The following is a 22,645-nucleotide window of genomic DNA, read 5'->3' on the forward strand; positions in this document are numbered from 1 at the left end:
TATTTTCACAAGTTTCTGGAGGAACACCACCACTAGCACTTCTTCTTGAAAAAAGGAGCTGACACACAGGGATGTCAAGTAACACACAACAGAGTAGTTCAGAGATCTGCTAGCTGATCATTATCTGAGGCTATAAATCCATATGGGGCAGTGCTCTGCCTGAGCAAACACGCCTGGTCTCTCAATGTCCTTCGGAATCAAGTTACTCCAGCAGAAGTGGTGAGTGCATGGTAGACACGTCTGCCCTGGTGGGACTTTATGTGTGAACAGAGCTCTCACGACCCCCGAGCCAAGCTGCTGAGTAGCATCTCTGCATTGTATCCTCTCGTACTTCTTGCTGTGAAGCCAGTGCATTTACAGCCAGGTCAGAGTCACTGCACCAGTCAGCACAGGCAAGGCACAAAAGCGGTGCAGGGGAACAGGAAAGCAGGAGTGCAGCTCACCCATCCAAAAGTAAGTTCTTCCCCTTCGTTATTGTCCATTGGACTAAGTGGGAGCTGAGGGGCGTTTCCTTCCCAGGAGTATTCCTGGACTAACAAAGGCAAAGCCACTTGCTGCATGGGGTATCTAGGCCTTAATGAAGAATTGTCATGAAATTCAGGTCCAGCTGCTCAATGCTAGTCCCACTATGCAGGACATATTTTTCCCATTTATTTTCTCACTCAGATTTCACCTGTAAAACAGTAACGCTAATGCAGCTCCTCAATTTCAGCCTGTTAAATCCTTAGTTCAGCTAGCATAATTACAAAGAACATTTTCCGATAAAGAAGTCTACAACTTTCAATTGCAATTGTAACAATAGAGCACCCTGAAATGTGTTTTCCTGCGACACTGCGCTCAACTGTTCCAGGTATGTTAGCAAGATCAGGTCTGCGACACATCACAACCCCAAAAGCTTCCCACCTAAGACTAAGAATGGAATAAGCAATCCATCACATGCTATGACATGTTCCCCAAAACACACACACACTCAAAACCTTAAAGTGGTGTCAGAATGTTTATTGAAGAGGGCAATCTAACTGGCTGAACCGATCTGGGTACCTGGTAACTTTTAACATAAGCAAACAGAGATACTGTAAACTTGCTGTGCATGGAAACTGTGTTTATACTTGAATTGGACTTGGAAGACTGAAATAATTTAATAGAAAAATACAGCTTAAGTTCCCAGGAGCTCTGAATGACCTCAAGATCATTCTGAAAAAACAGAAATATAGGGATATAACCAATGATGCAAATGGAGTTACACAGGTATTTTCAAAGTCAGCTAAAAAAATACATTTAGTTGCCTATTTGTTATGATAGCTTTGCAAATATACTTCTAAAAACACACTTTTCAGTGCCACCAAACATTTTTTTGTCACTTGCGTTATCAGAACTGATAGTAAGCATTCTGCAATGTAAGTGCTGCCTCATTTACTTGTGAGTTTAGTAAATGCCGGATCTTTTCTTTCTAGCCATACTGCCAAGATTCTTACTATCACACGACAAGATAATAAACTTTCTTAGTGATGCAGTGGAAGTAGATTAGAAGAGAAAAAAAGAAACAGAAGCAAGAAATTTCAGATTATTCTCTGTGTGGTTGATATATTGATGAAATTATTTATATAGTAACTAAAATAGCTGTACACTGGAACATCTGCATGGAAAGTGAATACAAATCAGAGATATAATAACCATGACAAATCGTGAGCTCTGTTGCTCATACATCTAGAAAATCACTATCAGGAATATTAAAACACCAAGAGAAATTAAGCCAATGTTGCATAAGGATGATCAAACTCCTATGAAAATCAGGAAATTGTTAAATCTAATACTGATTTGTTTAAAAAAATGAAGTAAAAGGGGAGGGGGCAATTATTTTGTAACTTTTGCCACTGAAAACAGCCAGATGAGTCTAATGAAGCTGCATTTATTCTTCTGCCATGGGCTGGGTGCGTGGCTGCAATGGGAAGCTGACCCTGAGAGGGAAAGTTTGAGAAGCACCGAATGACTCATTGCAGGTTACCAATGAACCTGTATTTGTACCTGCATTTTCTACACCACTCATACAACTCCCATTTTGACATGAAAACATCACGCAGGCAGACCTAAGAGATTGTGCTTGTAACAGCAAGGTCTTCATCCTGCAAAACCTTACGTACGTCCAGGATCGGGATGACCCGTGGCAAAATTCAGCACCAGGTTACATCAAGTCTTCAGAGGAGGGGACCCGGTTTCTATTTAGTGCAGGAACACCCCATGAATTTTGGTGTAACGTGTGGAAATCAACTAACCCCGGAAAACACTCGCCAACCTTTTGAGAAAACAGCATCACGAACAAGTGTTTTTGCGGAGCACAGGCGACAAGGCCCCCGTGTGCTGCTGCCGCATCCCCGTTTTGGGGGTGAAACCCCGCATTTCGGCTCTCCTCAGAGGGAAGCGGGCAGTCGGGCGCCGCAGCCCCGGCCGGCCAGCCGACCGGCCTGCAAGGGAGGGAGCTGCCGGGCTCCGTACCGCGCCGGGGAACCGGCCCTGCGCTGCAGCCGGCAGCCGCCCGGCCGCGGGCACCGCCGCGGGCTCTGCCCGTACCGGGGCCGCACCGCGCCCTGCCCGGCTCGGCTGGGCCCTGCCCGGCTGGGGTCGGCCCTGCCCGCCGCCCTCGGCCCGGCCGCCAGCGGCTGCGCACGCCTCTCCCCTTCCTCCTCCTCCTTCTCCTCCTCCACTTTCTGGCGGCCGCTGCCCCCGGCAGGGATGGAGGCCATCGAGGAGCTGGCGCTCAAACCCTGCACCTCCTCCCTCTACCTGCGGCCTTTCCGCCTCTGTTACCGGCAGGTGAGTGGCGCCGGCGGCTCGCCCCTTGGCGCCCGCCCAGCCCCTTCCCTCACGGCCGGGCCATCCCGTCCCGTCCCCCCGCCCCTTCCCTCCGCTGCGGCCGGGCCCTCTCCCGCCTCGTCGCGGAGCGCAGAGGCGGGAGGCCGAAGGAGAAGGGCCGGTCGGCCCGCAGGTCCCTTTGGTGTCCTGTCACACCCCCCCCCCCCCCCGCCTCCGCCATTTTGGGACAGCGGCGGTGTCGCCGGAGGAGCGTGGCCTCAGCCTGATGGCGCCCTCCCGCCCCGCACCGCCCGGCACCGCCCCGCAGGCGGCTGCTCTGCCCCTGCCCGCCCGCCGCCGCCTTCCCTGGCCGGCGGGGTGAACGGTGGAGGTAGCCCGAAAGATCGGTTGCTGTGGAGGGCACTGCCTTGGGGTGTGCCAGCAGCTCCGGCTCCTCCACGGGTACGCCGTGCCCCCGGGTGCCCGCTGCTTCACCGGGGTCCGGGGCTGTCTCCTGAACCCCGTTCTGGTTTTTCAGTTCACCTTTGAGCGGGGCATCTCCTGATCTGGGCCTTGCTTTGGTGCTGAGAGTTTGCAGATCGAGCCCGTTGCTGGCCAGCCCTCAGCGCGGCATGTTGTTAACTTACATCGACAAGTTAGGCCGCTGCTCTGCCAGGCCAGCCTCGGTGCCGGCAAGTGGGAAGCAAGGAAGGAAATCCCTTTCCTTGTCATGTTTGTATCAACGTGAGTCACCTTCCACAGCATCCCTGAGAACTGGTACCTCCAACAGTGGCAGGAATGCAAGGTGTGAAAGGAAAGTCGCTTCTCGCAGCGTACAGTGCTGCATGTTCCTCGAACGTTTTCTGCGAGCGAGGTCATGCACAAAAGCGTTTGTTTTTCTAGCTGATGATGCAGTATTGGCTGGTCCGGGGTGAGCTTCTTCCCAGGTAGAGGGGTGGAAGTGGAAATACAGAAGAATTTGGACAGCCCTAGAAATGCATGCTGCAGACCACATCTTCTCTTATTCCTTCTTTGCTTTGCTTCTAAATGCATCAGTTGAAAAGGCAGAAGAGGGAATGTATATGGAGGAGGTGTAAGTCCAACAGTGAGACAAGATACAGAAAAGGAAAAGCAAGGGTTGAAATAGCTTGCATCAAAACAGATGAATTGATTTTTTTACCTTTTTTGATACATTTTGTACATGATTTTCCTGAAGAAAGCTCTCTTTTAATTGGTTGGGAAAAGTAAAACATTTTGATTCGTGAACAGCTGAAAGCTTTACACTGAATTAATTATTTCTTTATAGGTATCAGAAGAAAACCTGAAGAACATTCTTTCATGTTCTGAATTTTTTTCTGGCTTAGTTTATAAGTGACAAGTCTTGCTTCTTAATTTCATTTTCATTTCTGAGTCATGCTCTATTTGCATGAAAAATGGGATTTAATTAAAATGTACAAAACAGTATTACAAAATTACTTTTAATTGAATACAGGTGCCTTAAATGTGATGAGTATGGTAAAGAAGAAATAAGGATGTGTTTGGTCACGTGCTGTGATTTGACAGATACCAGCATTGCCACCAAAAGAAGTAGACTTGCTCTTTCTGCACATCTTGCTACTTCCTCTGCTTGCACAAGTGTTTGTGCAGCAAGATAGTGAGCTGGGTCAGGGATCTGGTCCAGGTCAAACATAATCTGGCCAAAAAAAGGAGTTAGTTTTCATCTAAAGAAAGTCCCTCAGTTCAAATGCTTATGCTGGCAGAGGGGAGGTGGTAATATGGTGGTTAGGGATGAGTGTTTGGGGGCTGGTTGAGGGCAGAGATTGTTTCTCTTGGCTACAGCACTGTCTTAAAATGAACGTGAAAATGTAGTTTATATGGCATCTGTACAGAAGCTGGCTTGGGTCAGGCCTACTGAGTGCATAAGCTCAACAAGTGCACAACTGCCTGCACCTGACCTGAGGGACAAGCCCTACATTTACTGAAGACACATTTTGCATTTAAAACCTGACTTACTAACCAGAGGAAATACTAAATATTTTTAGTCATTTAACTAATTGTTTCAAAGGCATTTAGGCCTGCTGAAAACCCCATTAAATACCTAAACGGTTAAGTGTCTAAAATCTAAGGGAGTTAGGTGTCTGATCTGCTTAAGAATTTTTGAAAATTCCACACTCATCTAACACTGAAAATTATTTCCAAAATCTAGCCCTTGATCTTAATGGTTTTATGCTGAGGAGGTCTTCCCCTTGTCCAACATTTTTTTTATTCACTAGCTGGAAAAAGAAACTTTTCTTCTCTTCAGTTCCTAATTGGTGCTGTATCTTAAATTAGTTTCCCCTTCCACGAATTCCCTGCACGTGCTTGCTGAACTTAACCCAAATCTAATAAAAAAGTCTTTCCGAATAACAGAATAATCTGAATGAGGAAAATTTAAATAATGGCATTTGTTGCACTGTGAAAACTGAGATCAGTTTGGATACTTACTTTATGCAGTATGTGGCATCATGCTGTAATTGGAAGGCTTGGGGCGGTCTGACAGGTATTTTTGTGAAGCTATTACATGTCCTCTATAATTCACTGCAGTCTGAAGAAGATTCATTGATGCGTACTTTTGTGTTTATTTAATATTGATGAAGAATAATTTGGGCCTTGAAGATTGAGATTTTGAAATCTATTTTCAAACAGATACATTCCTAAAATAGACACTGATATTTCAACATAACTCCTCTGTCCAAGGATGTATATAGAATGAGAGTTTTTTATTTTATTCGTTTGGGTTTTTATAACTATTGCTTTTCTGTACAAACAAGAAATTGAAAGAATTTTTCACATACAATGTGATTTTAAGATTATTTCTAAGCATTCATGAACAGTTAACGTTACAGCATTGATTCCTAGACATTTAATCATGAACACGTACATTACAGCATTGATTCTAAGACATTTAATCTAAAAATTATGCTACTTGTTTGGAGGTAACTTTCATCCCATCGCTGTAGCTAAAACAGTTAAGTCTTCAGCAATTAAACATAAATTTAGATACAATTGATTTGTATCACAGTTTACCCTACTGGTCAGATTTTATCCGTTCAACTCGTACCCCACTGAGTTGTAAACCACTGTTCTTCTAGCAGGTTTACAGACCACCAGAAAACTGCAGGACATCAGAAAGGGATCCATTGGGTGGGTGGGGGAGGGGTAGTGAAATCTAAACAAAATGCTGAGTAAATACTGTTGTAAGCCCACACAGGTTATGCATGTGAAGAAGATTGTGGTCACACCTGATCAAGAGTGGAGCCAGACTCAGATGGTCTCCTACCTGTTCGTCAGAGGCACCTAACACATTCAAAACTGTAGGCCCAAAGACTGGATTAGTGTTTTGGCCAGCTGAGTGTTTTCCTGGATGTTCAGGCAGGGAGTTGTGGGCACATGCACGAACAGAGTTGTATGCACTTAGAATCAAGTCAGTGGTTACTATCATGTTAGAGAAAACTCCATCAGTGTCTTTCTAGGTTTGTGCTTGAGTCTTAAGTTTTCCTGTGTTGTAAGAGCTTGAGTCGTCCGTTGGATTGAACCTGTTATATTTGGTTACATATAGAAATACTCTGCCAAAAGACCTTGAGAAAAATGTTGGTTTCTGGCTATTTAGCTGTAGTGAGGATTGTAATAAGTCATAGGAGTTCCTGAAGTTACAGCAATTTATGCCCACGGTGGATCTGCTCTTCCAATACAGGGTCATGAGATCTTTTCATATGAGGTCTTTCATCTTCCTATTCCTCTGCCCACTCATATTTTAAATGGAAGTGATGAGCTCTGAATGTTTCCTATCGAGTGTAAAATTAGGTGTACACCCTTCTGAAAGAATTCTAGCTTTTGAACCATGCGGGTTCAGGCAACATGCAGCTTAGTGTTAGGCATCCAAGCTATGGGGAATAGCCTGGCTCTCCAGACAAATCACTGTACCAACCACTTTTTTAAATTATTTGTTCTGTCTTCGTATAGTGCAAAGATAGAAATGGAAGTGCAGTAAAGGAGTCATGGAATTCAGCAAGCTGTAGGCAGATTTGGTTAGGGCCAATGGGGAGGGGTAAGGTACAGTTTAAAACTGTGTTCTTCAAAATAGGCATCTAACAGCTCCTCAAAATGGACCTCACTTTCTGCTTGGGATTTTCAGCTGTCAGCCCTTCCTCAAGATGGGCACCTCAGTCAAGTAAGCTATGTTATTTTAAGTGGAGTGGCCTGAGGGCAAGAGATGGACAAGGTACCTCATGTAGCCTGATGAATATCTTCTTCATTTTGTCAGTAGGAACCCTGTTTATATATTTTTGTTCTGCTTGTAACTGAAAGAAGAGAATTAATTTATCTCCCATATAGGATAGCATCTGGGTAGTTTTAATGTGCACTTGCCCCTAAAGTGCAAATTGATTTGTTGTCTAAAGGGGCTTTTTTTTTTTTTTTTAAACATATATCACCTCCTGAAGAATTAGCTTCTTTACCAGGAACTCCATGGTAAATCTCTTTTCAGTTTTTCCTATTGAAGTTTTTCTGCTTTTCATAAATAATTTATTCAAGAGACCAGAGGGATGGCTAATGAGAGATTAACTGAATGCCCAAGGGCTAGGGCATTTCCCTGGGATGTGGTAGAGTCAGGCTGCAAGATCTTGCTTCAATTAATATTGCTTCCCACATCACAGGAGAGTGTGCTCACTGCTGGGAAGCACATTTGTGTGTAAATCTTCAAGCTCTCTTTTGTGTGTGTTAGCCAGGCACTGGCCCATATATTAGACAAAAAAAATACCAAGTTTAAGAATTCTGCTGAGACTAAGTCATGAAGTAGTCTCTGAGTACTAACAGTTGAGCAGAGCTGTTAGGATTTTGGGCAGCATTAAGTATCCAATTGGGAACTTGGATTCAATGTAGTCTTCTCAAATCAGTACCTGAGCAGGGATTTCAGTAGTTCTGCATGTTGGATTTGGACTCTAACACAGGGCTTTGACAGACAGAGCTGTAGTGAATCTTGTAGTAATTTAAGAAGTTACTGCATGCAATTGTTTGTCCCCATGCTAGCAGTTATTACCCTCTGAGAATCAGCAGAAAGGAAAGCAGTTTTATGCCAGCTCTTACTCTGCCATTCCAGTTCAAACCCACCTCCATCAGCCCTTCAAGCTAAATTACTGAGCTTTGCATAAAACTAAGTGAATTGCCTTTGCAGTTCACTTTGGTGACCTCTGTGCTAGGGACAGTATCCTTCAAGGGGCGGCAGAGCATCAGCTGGGGGGAAGCATCTAGCTGGAGGAATATATCTTGAGCTGCAACAGAAACTTTTGCCCAGAGCTCACATATCTGGATCTAGCCCAGACTCCTATAGCTTTGTTTTTAAAGGTTGTTCTGGCAAGGGAGCTCTTGCCACTGTTTCCTTGCATTGTATAAACATATATGTGCATTCTGCCCAGGAACTTTCAGAAGTTTGCTGCTAATATCAACTGTCAGTAATTTTCCCAGTATGTATGTGAGTTTGTATTCGAATATGTGGAATGGTGAATGGGCATCTGTTTCAATGATGTGGGATAAACCTCAAAAACTCCGTGCATATCGACTGAACCATAAAGTCAGTAGTGGTAAATTGGAACTATTTGCTCTTTTGTGAGCTTCACATTCCTTCCACACTTCAGAGTAGTCCAGTGCCTGAGCATCACATATCCTCTATTGATTTAATGTTTAGAATCATTAATTTTGAAATTAGACATGAAAAATGCTCCCTTCAATTTCATTTTAATGCATGATGTTTTCATTCAGTGTTCAGGTAATTCGATTATAATCTCCTTGAGTTTTACATCATTCTAAAGTAATTTTCAAGACTATTGTAGATTTTAACACATCATGAACTTTATAATGGGTAGAAAATGTACTTCGGGAGTAGTGCGCAATTCATCAGTGAAGAAGGCATTTCTTATTTCTAATCTTAGATTTGCTACTGCTTTCTTTTGTGACCATGAGCAACCACTCTGTTTCTCTGCCTTACAATTTAACTGTCTTGGAGATGTCATGAGATTAAAATATGTATGCATGCAGAAAGAAGTGAGGCCTGTATCATTAATGTAATGAAAACTCTGAAGAGGAAAAAAGCAAAGCAGTGCAGTGTTGCAATAATATTAACAATCTGATTTTACATTCAGAAATTTTTTTTATACAGTAATAGGAACATGAACATGCCTAGCTGCCTAAAATGTTCTCTGGAACTTCCGTCTGCTTTTTTATAAACATAAAACATTCTTTTCCATTTTGACAGTTAAAAATGATGCTGTTGAGGGAGTAAACAGATTTTTAAGTTACCTGTTCAAACAAGTCAGTCTTCTGTTTAATCTTCAAAAGGCTCCAGTAGTAGGAAATATGCTACTGAGTAATACATTTATTTGCAGTTCATTTTTTCAAAGCAGTAGTGCAATAAAAGGAGATGCCATTTTTGCTGCAAAATTTGTCTCATTTTCTTCAGCTTGTCAAGTTTGTTGTCAGTATATAGTATTAATCTTAAATGCAAACATAGTGCTTCTAGCTCAGGAAGTCCCTGACCTGCAAATTGCAGGAGGCTGAGAGTATTTTAACAATACAGTCTTCCTTAGGCATCTTGGCTTCTGGCAGAGGTAGGATCCTGGATAAGACAGATTTTTGATCTGACTGATCTGACTGCTGCTGTGTTAACTGGGAATTATGGTTGAAGTGCAGTATAATTCTTTTATATGGGTAAAAGAAAAGAAACGTGAAGTTTTTGCAATGACAGCATTAGGGAGTTAAATACCGAGGGAACATAATTTCCTTTGAGAGAAACAGTGTTCTTTGCAATTAGAGCGCAGGTTTAAGAAAAGAAATTAAGGAATCTACGTGTATCTGCTTCTGGCTCTGCCATACACCTTGAATTCAACTCTGGAAATTTGTACAAGTTATTTTTGTATGAGACATTTATGAATTACTAAAGGGGGAAATGAGAAGAATTAGTTAATAAGAGTAGTAGTTGAAAACAACTCTAGTGCTTGTTTTTGTTTCAGTGAATATTATGTTGTATTAGTCTTAATTTCTTTATCCAGCATGCTTTGACAAGTGAATGTAGGGTTCTTTGAAGTAAATACATGAAAACTAGTTGACAGTGACAAAATTTAATATTTTTAGGTCAGTCATATTATGATTTAACAAACTTATGACAGCAAATGTCACTTATTGGAAAGAATAAGGCTCTGTCAAAGCATCTTTTGTGGCATCCTTGCACAGGGCTGAAATGTGTCTACACCTGCATAAATGAACATTAAAATCTCATTTAATGTCATCAGTAACTAGACTGCTTGGGTTACCGTGCAATAGCTATGAAGTTAAGATTGAGTATTAGGAGGAGGTACGTAAGTTGTAGCTAGCTTAAACCAGTATTTTTCAAGTTCTGATACATAGCTTACTGGGGGCTTGTAGGTCATCCATGTGAGTCAACTAAGAAAAGCCCATCAATTATCAGCAGATTTTAATGTGCTACCAAGGTCTGCAGCTTCACTGGAAGATGTTTCCAGGTCTGCAGATGAAGAGGTTGAAAACCATTGGCTTTGACAATACCGCTCCAGTAGCCTCATCTGCAAAGGCTTGTCTACACAGGACTTTCCTGATTGCTCTATGTCTCATTCTACAACAAAGAGTCTGGTTCTGTTTACGTTAAACCATTTTCAAAGTATGATTGCACTTTGAATTCGTACCCTACCTTAATCCATGTTAACTTTCCAGTGCATGCCCTAAGGGAGCAGTAAACTAAACTGAATGACTGTGTCCACACAGGGGTTTAATGGAGTTTAACTAGCAGAATTCAAGTTCATCAAGGTACTTATTTCAAATTCATTTTCTTGATGCCCTGGTGTAGACAAGCCCTAAGAATAAAAGTGGTTTAGTTCTAAGTGAATGAACCATGTTATAAAATCCATCACTGAGATTTTATTATATTTTTGTGTGTGTGAAATACAACTACTGAAGGGTATAAAGTAGGCTTTTCTGACTTGTTTGGTACCGTCTTTTTTGTAGTAATTGCAGTTAGATCTGAGAAACAAAATAGTGTTCATGTTCTTCAACAACTAAGTGCTTTATTTGTTTTTCAGTTTGGATCAAAATACATATGTTTGCTTAAATAGCAGAAACTTCTTTTTCCCAGTACAAAAAATCTGTCATCTGAATCATAATTTCAGCTATGACATTATGTGTATTTGGTATGTTTTAAAGCAGATGAACACTGTAGCATTTTAAGTGTTTATAGCAAATCTGAATATTATGGAAATTAGACATTTTCTGTAAATGGGAATATTCTTTAAAATGTCTGGTTTTGATGGTCCATATGGGCTGAAACTACGCTTTATTACACTCCTGAAAATACAAGTGTGTTTTAAATAACAATTTTATCTCAGCTGGTGCCATATTTAAAATACATTTGTATTTTCAGCTGTAACTCATAAAAGGTCAGGTCCCGTGCTTTGAAAACTCTACACAAGTTGATGTTGCATAAATACGCATGTTTTACACAGCAGGCATATAAAGTTAAGTGCCCCTCTGACTTGCATTCAGATTAATTATTCTTCATAATTTTTAACCAAAACAAGTTAAAGAACTTAGCTTTTTGGTACTGTCCTTCAGACATAGATCAAAATCTTGTTAATACAGTAACACTAAAGTTTACTGAAGTTTAAACAAAGTAAAGCTCAGTTTTTCTTAGTGGTCAGCTCATGTCACACTAAAGCCCTGATCACTGATCAAAACAGCATTAATTATTTGTTTCACGTTGCGGTTGCTGTGTCAAAATCCTTTAAATACCTCTTGGAGCTGAGAGGGAATCTTACGGCCTGTGACAGAGCAGCTGGTCTGGACATGGGCTGATGCCCCAGTTGACAGGTTGTTGGATTAGAAAGAATATCAAAGGCAGTGAGTAAGATTAGGGATAAGTGAACATCTGACAGCAGTTTGCAGCAGGGGAGAACAGATGATAAACAATGGGAGCGGGGTGCGTGGGGGGGGGTGAGAGGTGAGAAGGCCATGGGAAAAGTGTGGCGGCAATCACTAAAGCTCCAGGTTGCTGAGCCTCATGAATAGAACAGGAAATGGGATTTGCTGGGACAGATGTGCTGAGCGGTGATGAATACATTATAGGGAAATGAGGCTAAACTCCTAAAGGTGAGAGATGTTCTTTCTCTGAAAATAGAAAATATCAGAAAAGAAAAGTTTACCCTCCTGGAGAAGTAAGCATTAATACTTGAAAACTAATACAGAAAGAAGTAATGCTAATGGTAACTTTAATTAAATGGTTATTCTGCAGTAGCATGCATGATGAACTCTAGGTCATGTACTTGTAGCATAACAGTCTTACAGTGCTATTACATATATAGTATTGCAAGTATTTTTTTAAACCCAAGATTGCACAAATGGTAGAAAAATTTGAAGGATGGAGCAGCCTGAATGGAGGCTCTGACTGGATAATGCTTAGACACATATTCTGGATCTGGAATGTATTATATAGCACTCACATAACATATGTTTGATCCTGCCACCATTAAGAGAGTTGTACTAGTGATCTTGTGAGGTCCTTCCAGCCTTACATTTTTTCAATTCTGTGAAGTGATCATATGCTTGTAGAAAATTGTACATAACTGTTCCTGTTCCTTAGGATATTGTTTCTGTGCTTCTCAAACTTCCTTAGGTTATATTCTTGATGGATCCTTTTCCAATATTTATGACATGATTATCTTGGAAAGCCAACAGAAGCTTTTTGTGTCTTTACTGACAGGACTGTATGTCAGTTCACTGACTTAGAATTTCTTATGTGGTTTGGTTTTTTTTTTTTTCCCCAAGGAAATCTTATTTAGAAAACAGATCTCACATTAACATTTTAACAGTGTATTACTTTAGCAGAAGGGGGAGATGCAGAAAGTATGATTGTTGGCGTTGCTCTGAGAAAGTATCGATAAGATTTGTTCTCAGACATCTAGAAGTTTATTCCACAGTGTATTTTCCCAGTTTGTTTTACAAATATGAGCTTGCTAAAATAAAGTAGAAACACAAACTGTGAGAGTCACCAATTGGAAAACATAAAGCTCAGTGGTGTAAGGACAAGAGGTGACTTAGCTATAATGGAAATGCCCACCATCTGTCTTTCCTGACCTCGAATCTCTCATATGTGCTGCCCCTGTCCTCAAGATGAGGAGACACATATCTGGCTCCTTTAGTCCCTGTTTGCTCCTAGCCACACGTACTGCAACTGTAGCTCTAGTTTTTAAAAGAACAATAGATTGTAACTAGAATCTGGGATGAACAGCCATGTCCTATCGCCCTGCTTCAGGGAAGTAGCTGTTCATGTAGCTGAAATGCCATGTGCAGTATTTTGACCACAGCGGCATCGCTTGAATACAGCAACTGAAGAGTCCATAGAGCTCTGGAGTTCCAGAAGTTCCCCAAAATTAGTGATCAACAAAGACTGTCCTTCCAGTGGCCATAATAATAACTAAAATGGTGGTGAGCACAGCAAAACATAGATTAAAAAGTATGCTTTAGTGATTCTGATCAGCATAAGTACTATGCTAATAGTTCTGTTTTCCATAAAACTTTGATTTCTACATTTGCATGAAACTGTAATCAAAGAACTTACCATTTGTTAGAGGCAGGTCCCATTTTTAAAGAGTTGTTGAAGATTATTTGCAGTTGGCTTGCATAGTTCTTTACTTTATATCCCAAGATTTAAACTGCTACAGGGTCACTGTCATTATGAAGGTTTCAGAAATACTGCAGTAAAACACAGAACTACATATATAAATCACTAATTAATCCAATTAATTGAATGCCACTTGTATATGACTTTTAAGCAACAGGTACATTTCTCTGTACCAGTGGTCTCTTCAGAATAGATGACAGGTTAGAAGATGTTCCCAAGTTACTTCTTGAATCTTTCTGTGTATCACTTTTTCCCGACGGGAGGATGATGAGGAGATGACCACTGCTATGGGAATCAGATTTCAGTGGAGTCTATAAAAATTGAGAGGTAAAAGTGAAATTAAGAAAATAGCAAAACCTGGAGCTAGTTGCATCCGTCACTTTGAACTCATTTTTGGGGCGGGGGGGGGGGGGGGAGAAAGGAGAGGATGAAAAGCCCTGAGGATCTTTGTGAGGAGGGTCTGTGAGAAAGTCTTAGGAGAAAAACCTAAAGATTGTTACTAAGCCTTGGCTTCTATTAGCCCCCTGCTGCTGTTCTTCATCAAGTTGTTTTAATGGCTTTCAAAGCAAGTGAGTGGAAAATGGTTTCTCTGGAACTTTAAGGAGACTGAACTGAAAACTGTCATTGCTTTATAAGTAAAACACATCAAAGATTGATAGAAGAATTGCTTGTTAAACACATTGTAGATTTTAATTAAAAAAAAATGGGAGATATCATAAAAGAGACATCAGATCATCATAACTACCTAAAGGTGAAAGTTTAATGGCTTGTCATCTGTGCAGGAACCTGTGTTATGTATCTCCTTCATAGCTTTTGTGACCCTCTGTGTGTGTGCATGTGAGCAAGATTTTTTTTTTTTTTTTCCAGGAGGGTTTTTTTTCCTAATGTACAGAGGGAAAAGTACACAAGCATAAAAATGTAGGTGGTGGTTACTTGCTTTTTAATTTTATTTCCCCTCTATTTAGGGATGCCTTCTTCTGGTGTTTTTAACTACCTAGTGCTTCAAATTCTTACGTATTTCTGAAATAGTTATCTTTCTTTGTGTTGCAGCGTATAAGATAAGTTTCATGTGTTCAGTGTGTGCAAAGTGCATTTGTGTATCATCTAGTAAGTGCGTGAGTGTTTCTTCTGGAAGCTGATCCTCTCACTTCCCTCTCCTGTCCCCTTCTTTTCCCTCTACAGTCCTCCCAGACAGTAAATAGTGTGTTTTTTAGAGTTGTGTGTAGATCCAATTTAAAAAAAAAGGTGAAAAAAAAAGTATGCATAGAAAACATTTCCACTGAGACTTTGAGCTTCATTCTTTTAAGCCAAATGCTTGTTCTGATATGTCATGCTGCATATGATCAAGGTGCATATTTAGTAAGCAAATACAAACAATTGTTTTAAAAGACTAGAAGAATTCCTCAGCAAGCTGATAAAGCACACAGTTCATTATTCACTATCCATCTTAAGATTTCAGAAATGTTCAATGTTGTAGTTTCAGTTTTAATTAGTGAGTTCTTTCTGGAGTTAAACAGCTACATCCATGCATGATTCTGACTCTAGATCTGATTCTTAATGTAGAAAATTGTTTTTGCCAAGAGCCTAATATGTGATGACTGTAATTACTGGATTTTCTGCACATGATATGCTTTGAAAAGGTATATATCATCAAAAAGCATAACATTATTTGACTGACTCTGTAAGATTTTCATGACGTACAAAATCATTTAAATTAGGAGTATGAATATTGCACATGAATGTATGCAATCAACTACATAGAATTTGCTAGCTTGGTGTTATTATTTTAAGGATTATTGTCAATGATATTTGTCATTTTAGCTGATGTTTTAGTTAGCTATAATAATTATTTGTGAACTTGGAATGGATGTAGTATTTTTGTTTTACTGCATAAAAAGGGTTAGCATATAATGGATCTGGACTAGGAAGGGCCAGACACTAAGATCCTTAGTATGTATTTTTATAAACTTTTGAAATTCCAACCTTGCTGAATGCAATGGTATTTTTGCTCCTCTCATTGGTAAGGTCAGGTCTTCACTTGCATTGTTTCTACTTAATCCTAGTTTAGGCAAACTCTAAAGCCATTTGGCTAACAGATTTTTTTCTAATTAGAAAATAAAGTGATTTGAGTTGCAGCAGTTCAGTGCTTTTTGACCAGGAATTACATATTCTGACAAACTGAGCTAGAAGTCACGATGTGGAAAAAATAGGGGAAACAGGTAAATTTGTATATTGAGTATAACGTTGTAAATAATTTAAAAATTTATTTAGGATATGAACCTATGTAGCTTTTGTATATATTCTTATCTTGAACTGCTGAAATAAACTATCACTGTTGGCTTCATTCATTTTTGTTTTGGCTTTAAGACATACCTTTGTTATTATTTGGTCATTTAAGCTTGTTGAGCTTTTGAAGCAGCAGGATTAGAAGAAAAGTTGGCTATCAAGTCTTTTGGCAAATCTGTCTTAGAATTTCATATGTAGGTCTGCACTTAGCTTAGGTCTGCTTTCAGTGTTTTAACATTTCTGACACTTCAAAACATTGGACATAGGTAGGCAGTTTCTGGCTTGCTTTGTCTGCAACGCTTGTGTTGCTCTTTTGAATTACATTTCCAGAGCACTGCAGTTTGTACGGCCTAAAATTTGATCTGTAACTCATCTGATGTGTACCACTCATATAAGTTAAAGAATAACGTGAGATTATTGGCCTCCTATTCAGTGAAACCAATCAGTAATCATTAGTACAGAAATGACTACTATACTACTTTATGGGACAGTTCCGTCAAATTTGAAACCTGATTGTCTCCCTGTTTGTTTCTGTAAACCATCCTTTTTTTCTTGTTGAGGAGAGACGGTTGACCTGTCAGTCTGGAGAACCCTGTTTCTTTTTATCTTGTTACTTTCTCTTTGATCTGTCTAGGAGTTAAAACCTCTTGGCAGAGCTCTCACAAGACTCAGGGGAACGTGTGAGCCTCCCTAGAGCATTATGGTACACACCATAGAGAAAGATTAATTTGTAAAAGTAATAATATGAATGTCAAGATTTAAGTGTAAGAATTATGTTGGGGGGTGGGAGAGTAGAAATTTAATCACACCCAGGGGCTGAAAAAAGCTAGTCAGGGAAACTATTTCACTAAACGGAAAAACTGTTGGAATATTTGCTTTTGAAGTATTTCTCAAAAAAAACCCAGGTGAATGCCAGTTGGCATTGTGTATTCCCTCGCCTCTGTCTGTACATTCTTCTCCGGCCCTTATGATAGAGCAGTGGCATGCCTTCCAGTACTCCTTTAAGTGGGATGACAAACCACACCTAACAGTTGTGCCTTGGGGAGAGGATGAAAGAGAAAAGAAACAACTTTCTGCAGTGCTGTGTTTTGTATTCTTTTTAGTCAGAGAAGTGTGTCTTGCTCTTGCAAGGGAAGGTGTGTAATTGTCTGTAGTACTTGTGGAAGTTAATTCTTCATTCTCAGAGCAGCCCTGCTGAGTCTGTGGAGTGAATTTGTGACCTTCATTCTTTAACTAAGATTTTAGGCTCTTCTGTATATGCTGGGTTCATGCCATTGCATGCTCAGGGTGAAGTCTTAGAGCTTAAGGTGTCTTGGTATTCTGCTGAAAGAGCCAACAGAAATGGCAATAAACAGTTTTAACATGCTTACAGTATTCAGTACTGCTGAGGAGACATGCTAAAAATCCCCGGACCTTGTCTATGAAAACACTTGCAGTAAGCGGTAACCCTAACTTCCTATGAGACTTGGTGTGTAGGAGGCATCCTTCCCTGCTCTTACTTCACCATGGAGACACCATGGTGCTGCACCTGGCTTTGTTCCCAACTGTGTTGAAACTTGGGATCTCCCGAGTGCTGCTTGCTAACCTTGGTCAATCCTGTTAATGCTGGTTTTTTGTTGGCGTGTGCCAGACTGGTGTGTGATGCAAGATGTACAGTTCATTGAGCTATATTGTTCCTGCATTGATTTGAATACTGCATCAGAAATATTTTGTCCTTCATAAATTATAAATAAATGAATAGATTAGTTAATGACTCTTTAAAATCATACTTATGTGATCCACACTATTGCTTTACAGGTGCATTTGCAAAACCAAGTAACTTTGAAGTTATGCATGACGGATTGTTTTCTGTGTTGTGTTTTTTTTTAATCCAATTTTAATGATACAACAGTTTATACACAGGCGTTTTCTTACCAGTGTTCTGCTTCAGGTGGCATAGTCAGTAGTTTTTGTTTCTGAAATTAGAACAGCATTCATCAACTGCATAGTTTTTGAATGCAGCTTTATTATGTATCTAAATATGGAGTGGTCCAGTACTGTGGTAGAAGGGGGATAGTTTTTTTTTTATGCTGGCTCTTTGTCAACCAGAGAAGATTTTAATCAGACCCTGTATAAGTTGCAGTAGAATTTGTTAGAATGAATAAAGAGGTAATGAGAAATATTAGACAATTGATGGTGGTGATTAGCATTTGGCTGAAATACCAGTGGCAACTTAAACTGTGGTTTTATGGTATTGTCAGTGTTGTTTTCCTGAATGGCATAGTGAAATTAATGATGAAAGGACAGTTTCTTTCCTTCCTCTTTTGGATGAGGGTCATGACCTAGGGTAGCAAAGAAGAAATTATGCTTGTAGGCGTAGTGGTTGCCTTGGGACTGATGATTTTAACATTCATTTTCTCCTTCTACTTACTATACTTGTGTTTGCTTCTCTCCCTGCTGTGCCTGCAGAGATGAGGTGAGAGCCCTAAATCCTGGCGAAGTCAGTGGGCTGAATGTCTCTCTGAGTCAGAGATTTTACATGAGGTTGTCTTCAGCAGTCCCAAATTCTTTGGGGTGCTGTACCAGTCAGTGGTCACGGCAATCACGAGTTGTGGGAATGTGATTTGGACCAAAGAAGTGTTTGTCCAGTATGTATCATTTGGAGAGTCCTCTTCCTAAGGGGTTGAAAGGGTATTTTGACTAATGAGCACACAAGAGGAGTACAGGAAGGAGTTCAAGAATATCAAGTGAGATTTCTCATCTACTGTGACGTCTTGGACTCGAAATGGGTACTTTGTACTCAATCTCACTCTGTCTTGAAACAGCTACTACAGACATAATTGATCTAGGTATGTTAAGGCAAGTGCGGAATTAATTCCCCTGCCTGTCATTAAATAACACTAGCCTGAAATTTCACAGTCAGGCCCTTTATCTTGATAACTCTGTGGTCAAAAGAATCAGCTGCCAATGGACCAGAAAAGATTAAAACAGGTTTCCTGGAGAGGTTTTTCATTCTTGTGGTCTCTTTAAAAAAATTTTAAACCAATAAAATTTAGCAGTTTGGAAGATGTTATCTTTAGTGACTTAGGAGTCTAAGTGCCATTTTCCAAAGGAATTTGCAGGAATCAGTCTCACTGAATTTCACTAAGGCTCCATCAGGTAGCAGAGCAGAAATAGTTTTGTAATCTTAGGACAAATATTGCAGTTTAAATCCCACCACAGAATATACATTATTCAGTGAAGGTGTTTAGATGTTATTTGGGAGTTCTGGTGTTTGCCTGAAATGACAGTGGTTCAGAGTAAAGTCTAAATTCAGATCATCCATCTTTCTAATGAGTGCCTTAAAAGTGAAGGTTATTGAATGCTACAAAGTACTTTCTTAAATCTCGTCTTTTGGAGTTGTTCATGAATTATTATAAATAGGAGGAGGGATATGAACCCATGTCTCATTCCCCAGATTCATTTATTACTAACTACAAAGGCCATGTTTGTTTGTTTGTTTCTAACTAAATGAATATGTAACAAGTTATACAAATAGGGAAAACTCCAGAAAAAGAAATGAAACACAGAACACCTAGGAGTTCTCAGCAGCTCTCTGGTTGAGGTATTTCCTTGGCTTTTACTCTCTGAGCTGGAGCCAGCAGATGTGCCTCCTGGATCTGTGTTTCTCAGCCTCTTAGGTTGTTCAGGGAGTTTTATTTTTCATTTCCCTTAATGCTCACTGGATGTGTAATGTGTACAATAAATTGAAAAAAAATACTCCATGCTTCTTTTCCACAGAGATGTGCTTTTAATGTTAGTATCACTTTTGCTTGTCCTGGTACAGAATTCAGAAGACAAAATGTTACAATTTCTGATCATGTTTTACCCAGGACAATTGTCTCAATTGCTTCTAGCTTCTGATCTTCATCAAAGATATATGTATTAATCCCCTTGAACATCATCAAGTCTAGTATGTCCTTAATTATTTGGCAGATCAGAATTGTAGAATGTGAGACATGAAATTACAGGTACAGTTGTCCCGTCTTTTGTGTGGCACATACCTTTATGCAGTGGCAACGTGACTGGCAACGGAGAAGCTTTTTTGTGCTGAGTTGGTTTAGGCACTGGGTGACGTCTTTAGTGTGGCTCAGTGTGTGGTTGCAGAAATGTTTTTGCTGTTTGCATGCAGGAGACTGTGCAGAAAGCAGGGAAAGGGAGGATGATACTATTTTGATGGAAGTGCTGATTTAGGTCAGATTAAGCAGAAAGTATGGCAAAAGAAATCAGTCATTTAAATTTCCTGAGTTTTTGTCCTTTTGATAGTAATTTTGCAAATAAATAGTTATTGCAAATTGTGTGAGATTTTTTTCTTTAACAGTAACCGAAAAATATAGGGAAAAGATTACAAAAATAGCCTTTGCTGTGCAGGTTTTCAGCAACTATGGATATAAGTGGCTCTGTGAGATGTGTAATACAACTGTTTGAAAGTACAGTAATTATTTACAGAAAAGTATTTTGCTGTGACATCAGCTGAATGCACAGTTTGTGAATGATATTATCTCTGTTAAAACATCTTTCATTATTAGGAATATATTCCTTAACTATGTCCAGTCAAAGTTTCAGATTTCCTGTTTTACTATAACTTTGTGGAAAAAGTAGTGTTAGTAATTTTGTAAATATGGAAAGTGTATGTTCCTTTTATCCCTGCAAAATAAAGTGTGTCATAGACTTCAAAGGGAAAACACAGTTTAGTGAAAATGGGAAAATACATGCAGCAAAATTCAATAATATGACAGGAATTTAAGTAAAAGAGCAGTTTAATACTTGCTTTAAATTTAGTCATTTATATACAATAACTCTAGAGTCTGAAAACTCTTACCTACTAGCAGTCGGTTCCTTTTGCCAGAATTGGAGTTAACTTAGTACTAGGAAAGCCCCATCTGTATCTCAACTTATAACCTTAAATTATATGCTGACCTGGCAGTAAAATGATGTGAGAAAAGTCATAAATTTGACCTTTGTGCATATCGTGTTTCTTAACGCAAGCACCATATCCTTATTCTTTGTAGTATAGATTTCAGTATGCTACTATGTATTTGCCTTGAAATAAAGCGTGTTTGATATGTATATGCAATTGTTCTTACTAATGATGTGTACTAAAAACAGAAAAACAAGGCGAGAAAGGAGATTTGACTTAATTTAGTGTACTTATATATGCTTAATTCTCATGTTTTATAAATTTCATTCAAAGGTAAGTGATCTTACTGATAGCTGAATGCCAAGCTAAACTGTAACAACTCCATTGTTGAAAAGTACACACAAAAAACAAACTGTGACCTGAAAAGTAAACTTCCAGAGGATTATATGAGAAAGTTTACTTACACATCAAGTATCTTAGTTGTAATTGTTCTGGCAGTTGATGTACATAAAATGAACAAAGTGGCTTGGCCCAGTATTGCATTAACAGTTGAATAAATTAATGCATTCTCCATTGTTTATTTTACCTCCTAAAGTGTGAAAAAATTGCACCTTTGAACAGTAAACTCTATTGCCATAACCATCTGTTTGCAGTTTCATTACAAACTCCTACCAGAATAACGCTCACTTTGAAGAGAAAATTGATATGGGTTGTAAAAATTACAGTTTATGACCTTAGGTTTTATGTCTCTTGAGGTATCCCTGGTGTGGTCTCCACTGGTATACATTATGATTTCTTCGAGAAGTACCTTTGTGTCTTCCAGCTAATTTCAGACAAGAAGTCCAGTCCATGCTTCAAAGAGTTTGCTATCACATAGAGCTGAGCACCTCTGTCTCTTGTTCAAGATCCTTGTGCATAAAATGAGTGTAGTGGAGACTGCAGCAACTTTGCTTTGCTCTGCCCTGCTCAGAACTGCTGTGTCAGCTGGAGCTGCCGTGTTGTTCTTGAGTGTATAGCATGATTTGTCCCCATGAACTTTGCTAGCTTAATCTTACTTCTGAAATTGTTAATATTGGCAATTAAAGCCAATTAGCAGCAGTAGTATTTGTACTTCAGATAGAATGTTCATTTTTAATGTTGTTGAAAAGTCATCGGTTTGTGTATTTTTGGATGCAGATTCCACAGAAACACTAAAACCAGTCATTTCTAACTGAAACATTTGAATAGGGGTAAGTTAAAAACTGGAAAATGCCATTATTTGTAATCATGGTGCTTTTAAAATAAACATTCTGGGTAGTTTAGTAATGAAATCTTACAAGCTTTGTTTAAAAAACAAACACTCACCCCCCCTTCCTCCTGAGCTTAAACAGTGGCTTGTTTAAAAAACAGTAAAATTCCATAACACTTAAACTCCTTTGAAGTAGTTCTTCAACATCAGCAAGTAATTCTGCAAATTGCTTTTGAAGATGAGGCTTCATTTACTCCAGCGTGTGCAGTCTGATGGAATGGATTAGTGGGTGTGGACTGAAATTGTAATTCAGGCTTTTTTGTGTGCATATGTCTTTCTCTAGAATGCTCCTTATCAGATACATCTCTATCCTCTTGGAGTAATTTTGAATAGACCAAGGCTGTTCTGTTTAATAGTCATTGGTGAAAACTTGGTATGTATATAATGGCATTACATTCATGTTGACTACTAAAAATCAATTTTTTCACCAGTTTTTATTGTAAAGCATTTTTTTTTTTTTTTAATCAGATCAGTTCCCAGAACCAGCTTGCTGTGTAGTTATACAGATGTCAATGATGGGGTAGGGGTAGAACGGACATGTGCAGCTGGGGTGGAAAAAGGGGCAGCCTGGATTTAAATTGACTTACAGTGTTACAGGACTGTACCCTAGGACTGAGTGAGTTTAACACCAACACTTTGCATTTAAATTACTAGTTATGTAGTATGGTAGCCAAGCATAAGACAG

The 22,645-nt window shown here is 39.5% G+C and overlaps 1 protein-coding gene across 2 annotated transcripts in view; it reads left to right on the forward strand.

Moving 5' to 3' along the window:
* Positions 1–1,913: 1,913 nt before the first annotated feature.
* Positions 1,914–22,645, forward strand: part of NUDT14 (nudix hydrolase 14) — a 65,476-nt gene continuing 44,744 nt past the window's right edge. The window contains exon 1 of one of the 2 annotated variants that reach the window (XM_030002844.2): positions 1,914–2,811. In XM_030002844.2, coding sequence (XP_029858704.1) covers positions 2,155–2,811 — 657 coding nt within the window. In that variant the 5' untranslated portion in view covers positions 1,914–2,154. The remainder of the gene's footprint in view (positions 2,812–22,645) is intronic. The other variant, XM_030002837.2, reaches the window with a different exon arrangement.

This window comes from Aquila chrysaetos, chromosome 2 (assembly GCF_900496995.4).
Source record: "Aquila chrysaetos chrysaetos chromosome 2, bAquChr1.4, whole genome shotgun sequence".
Taxonomy (NCBI): domain Eukaryota; kingdom Metazoa; phylum Chordata; class Aves; order Accipitriformes; family Accipitridae; genus Aquila; species Aquila chrysaetos.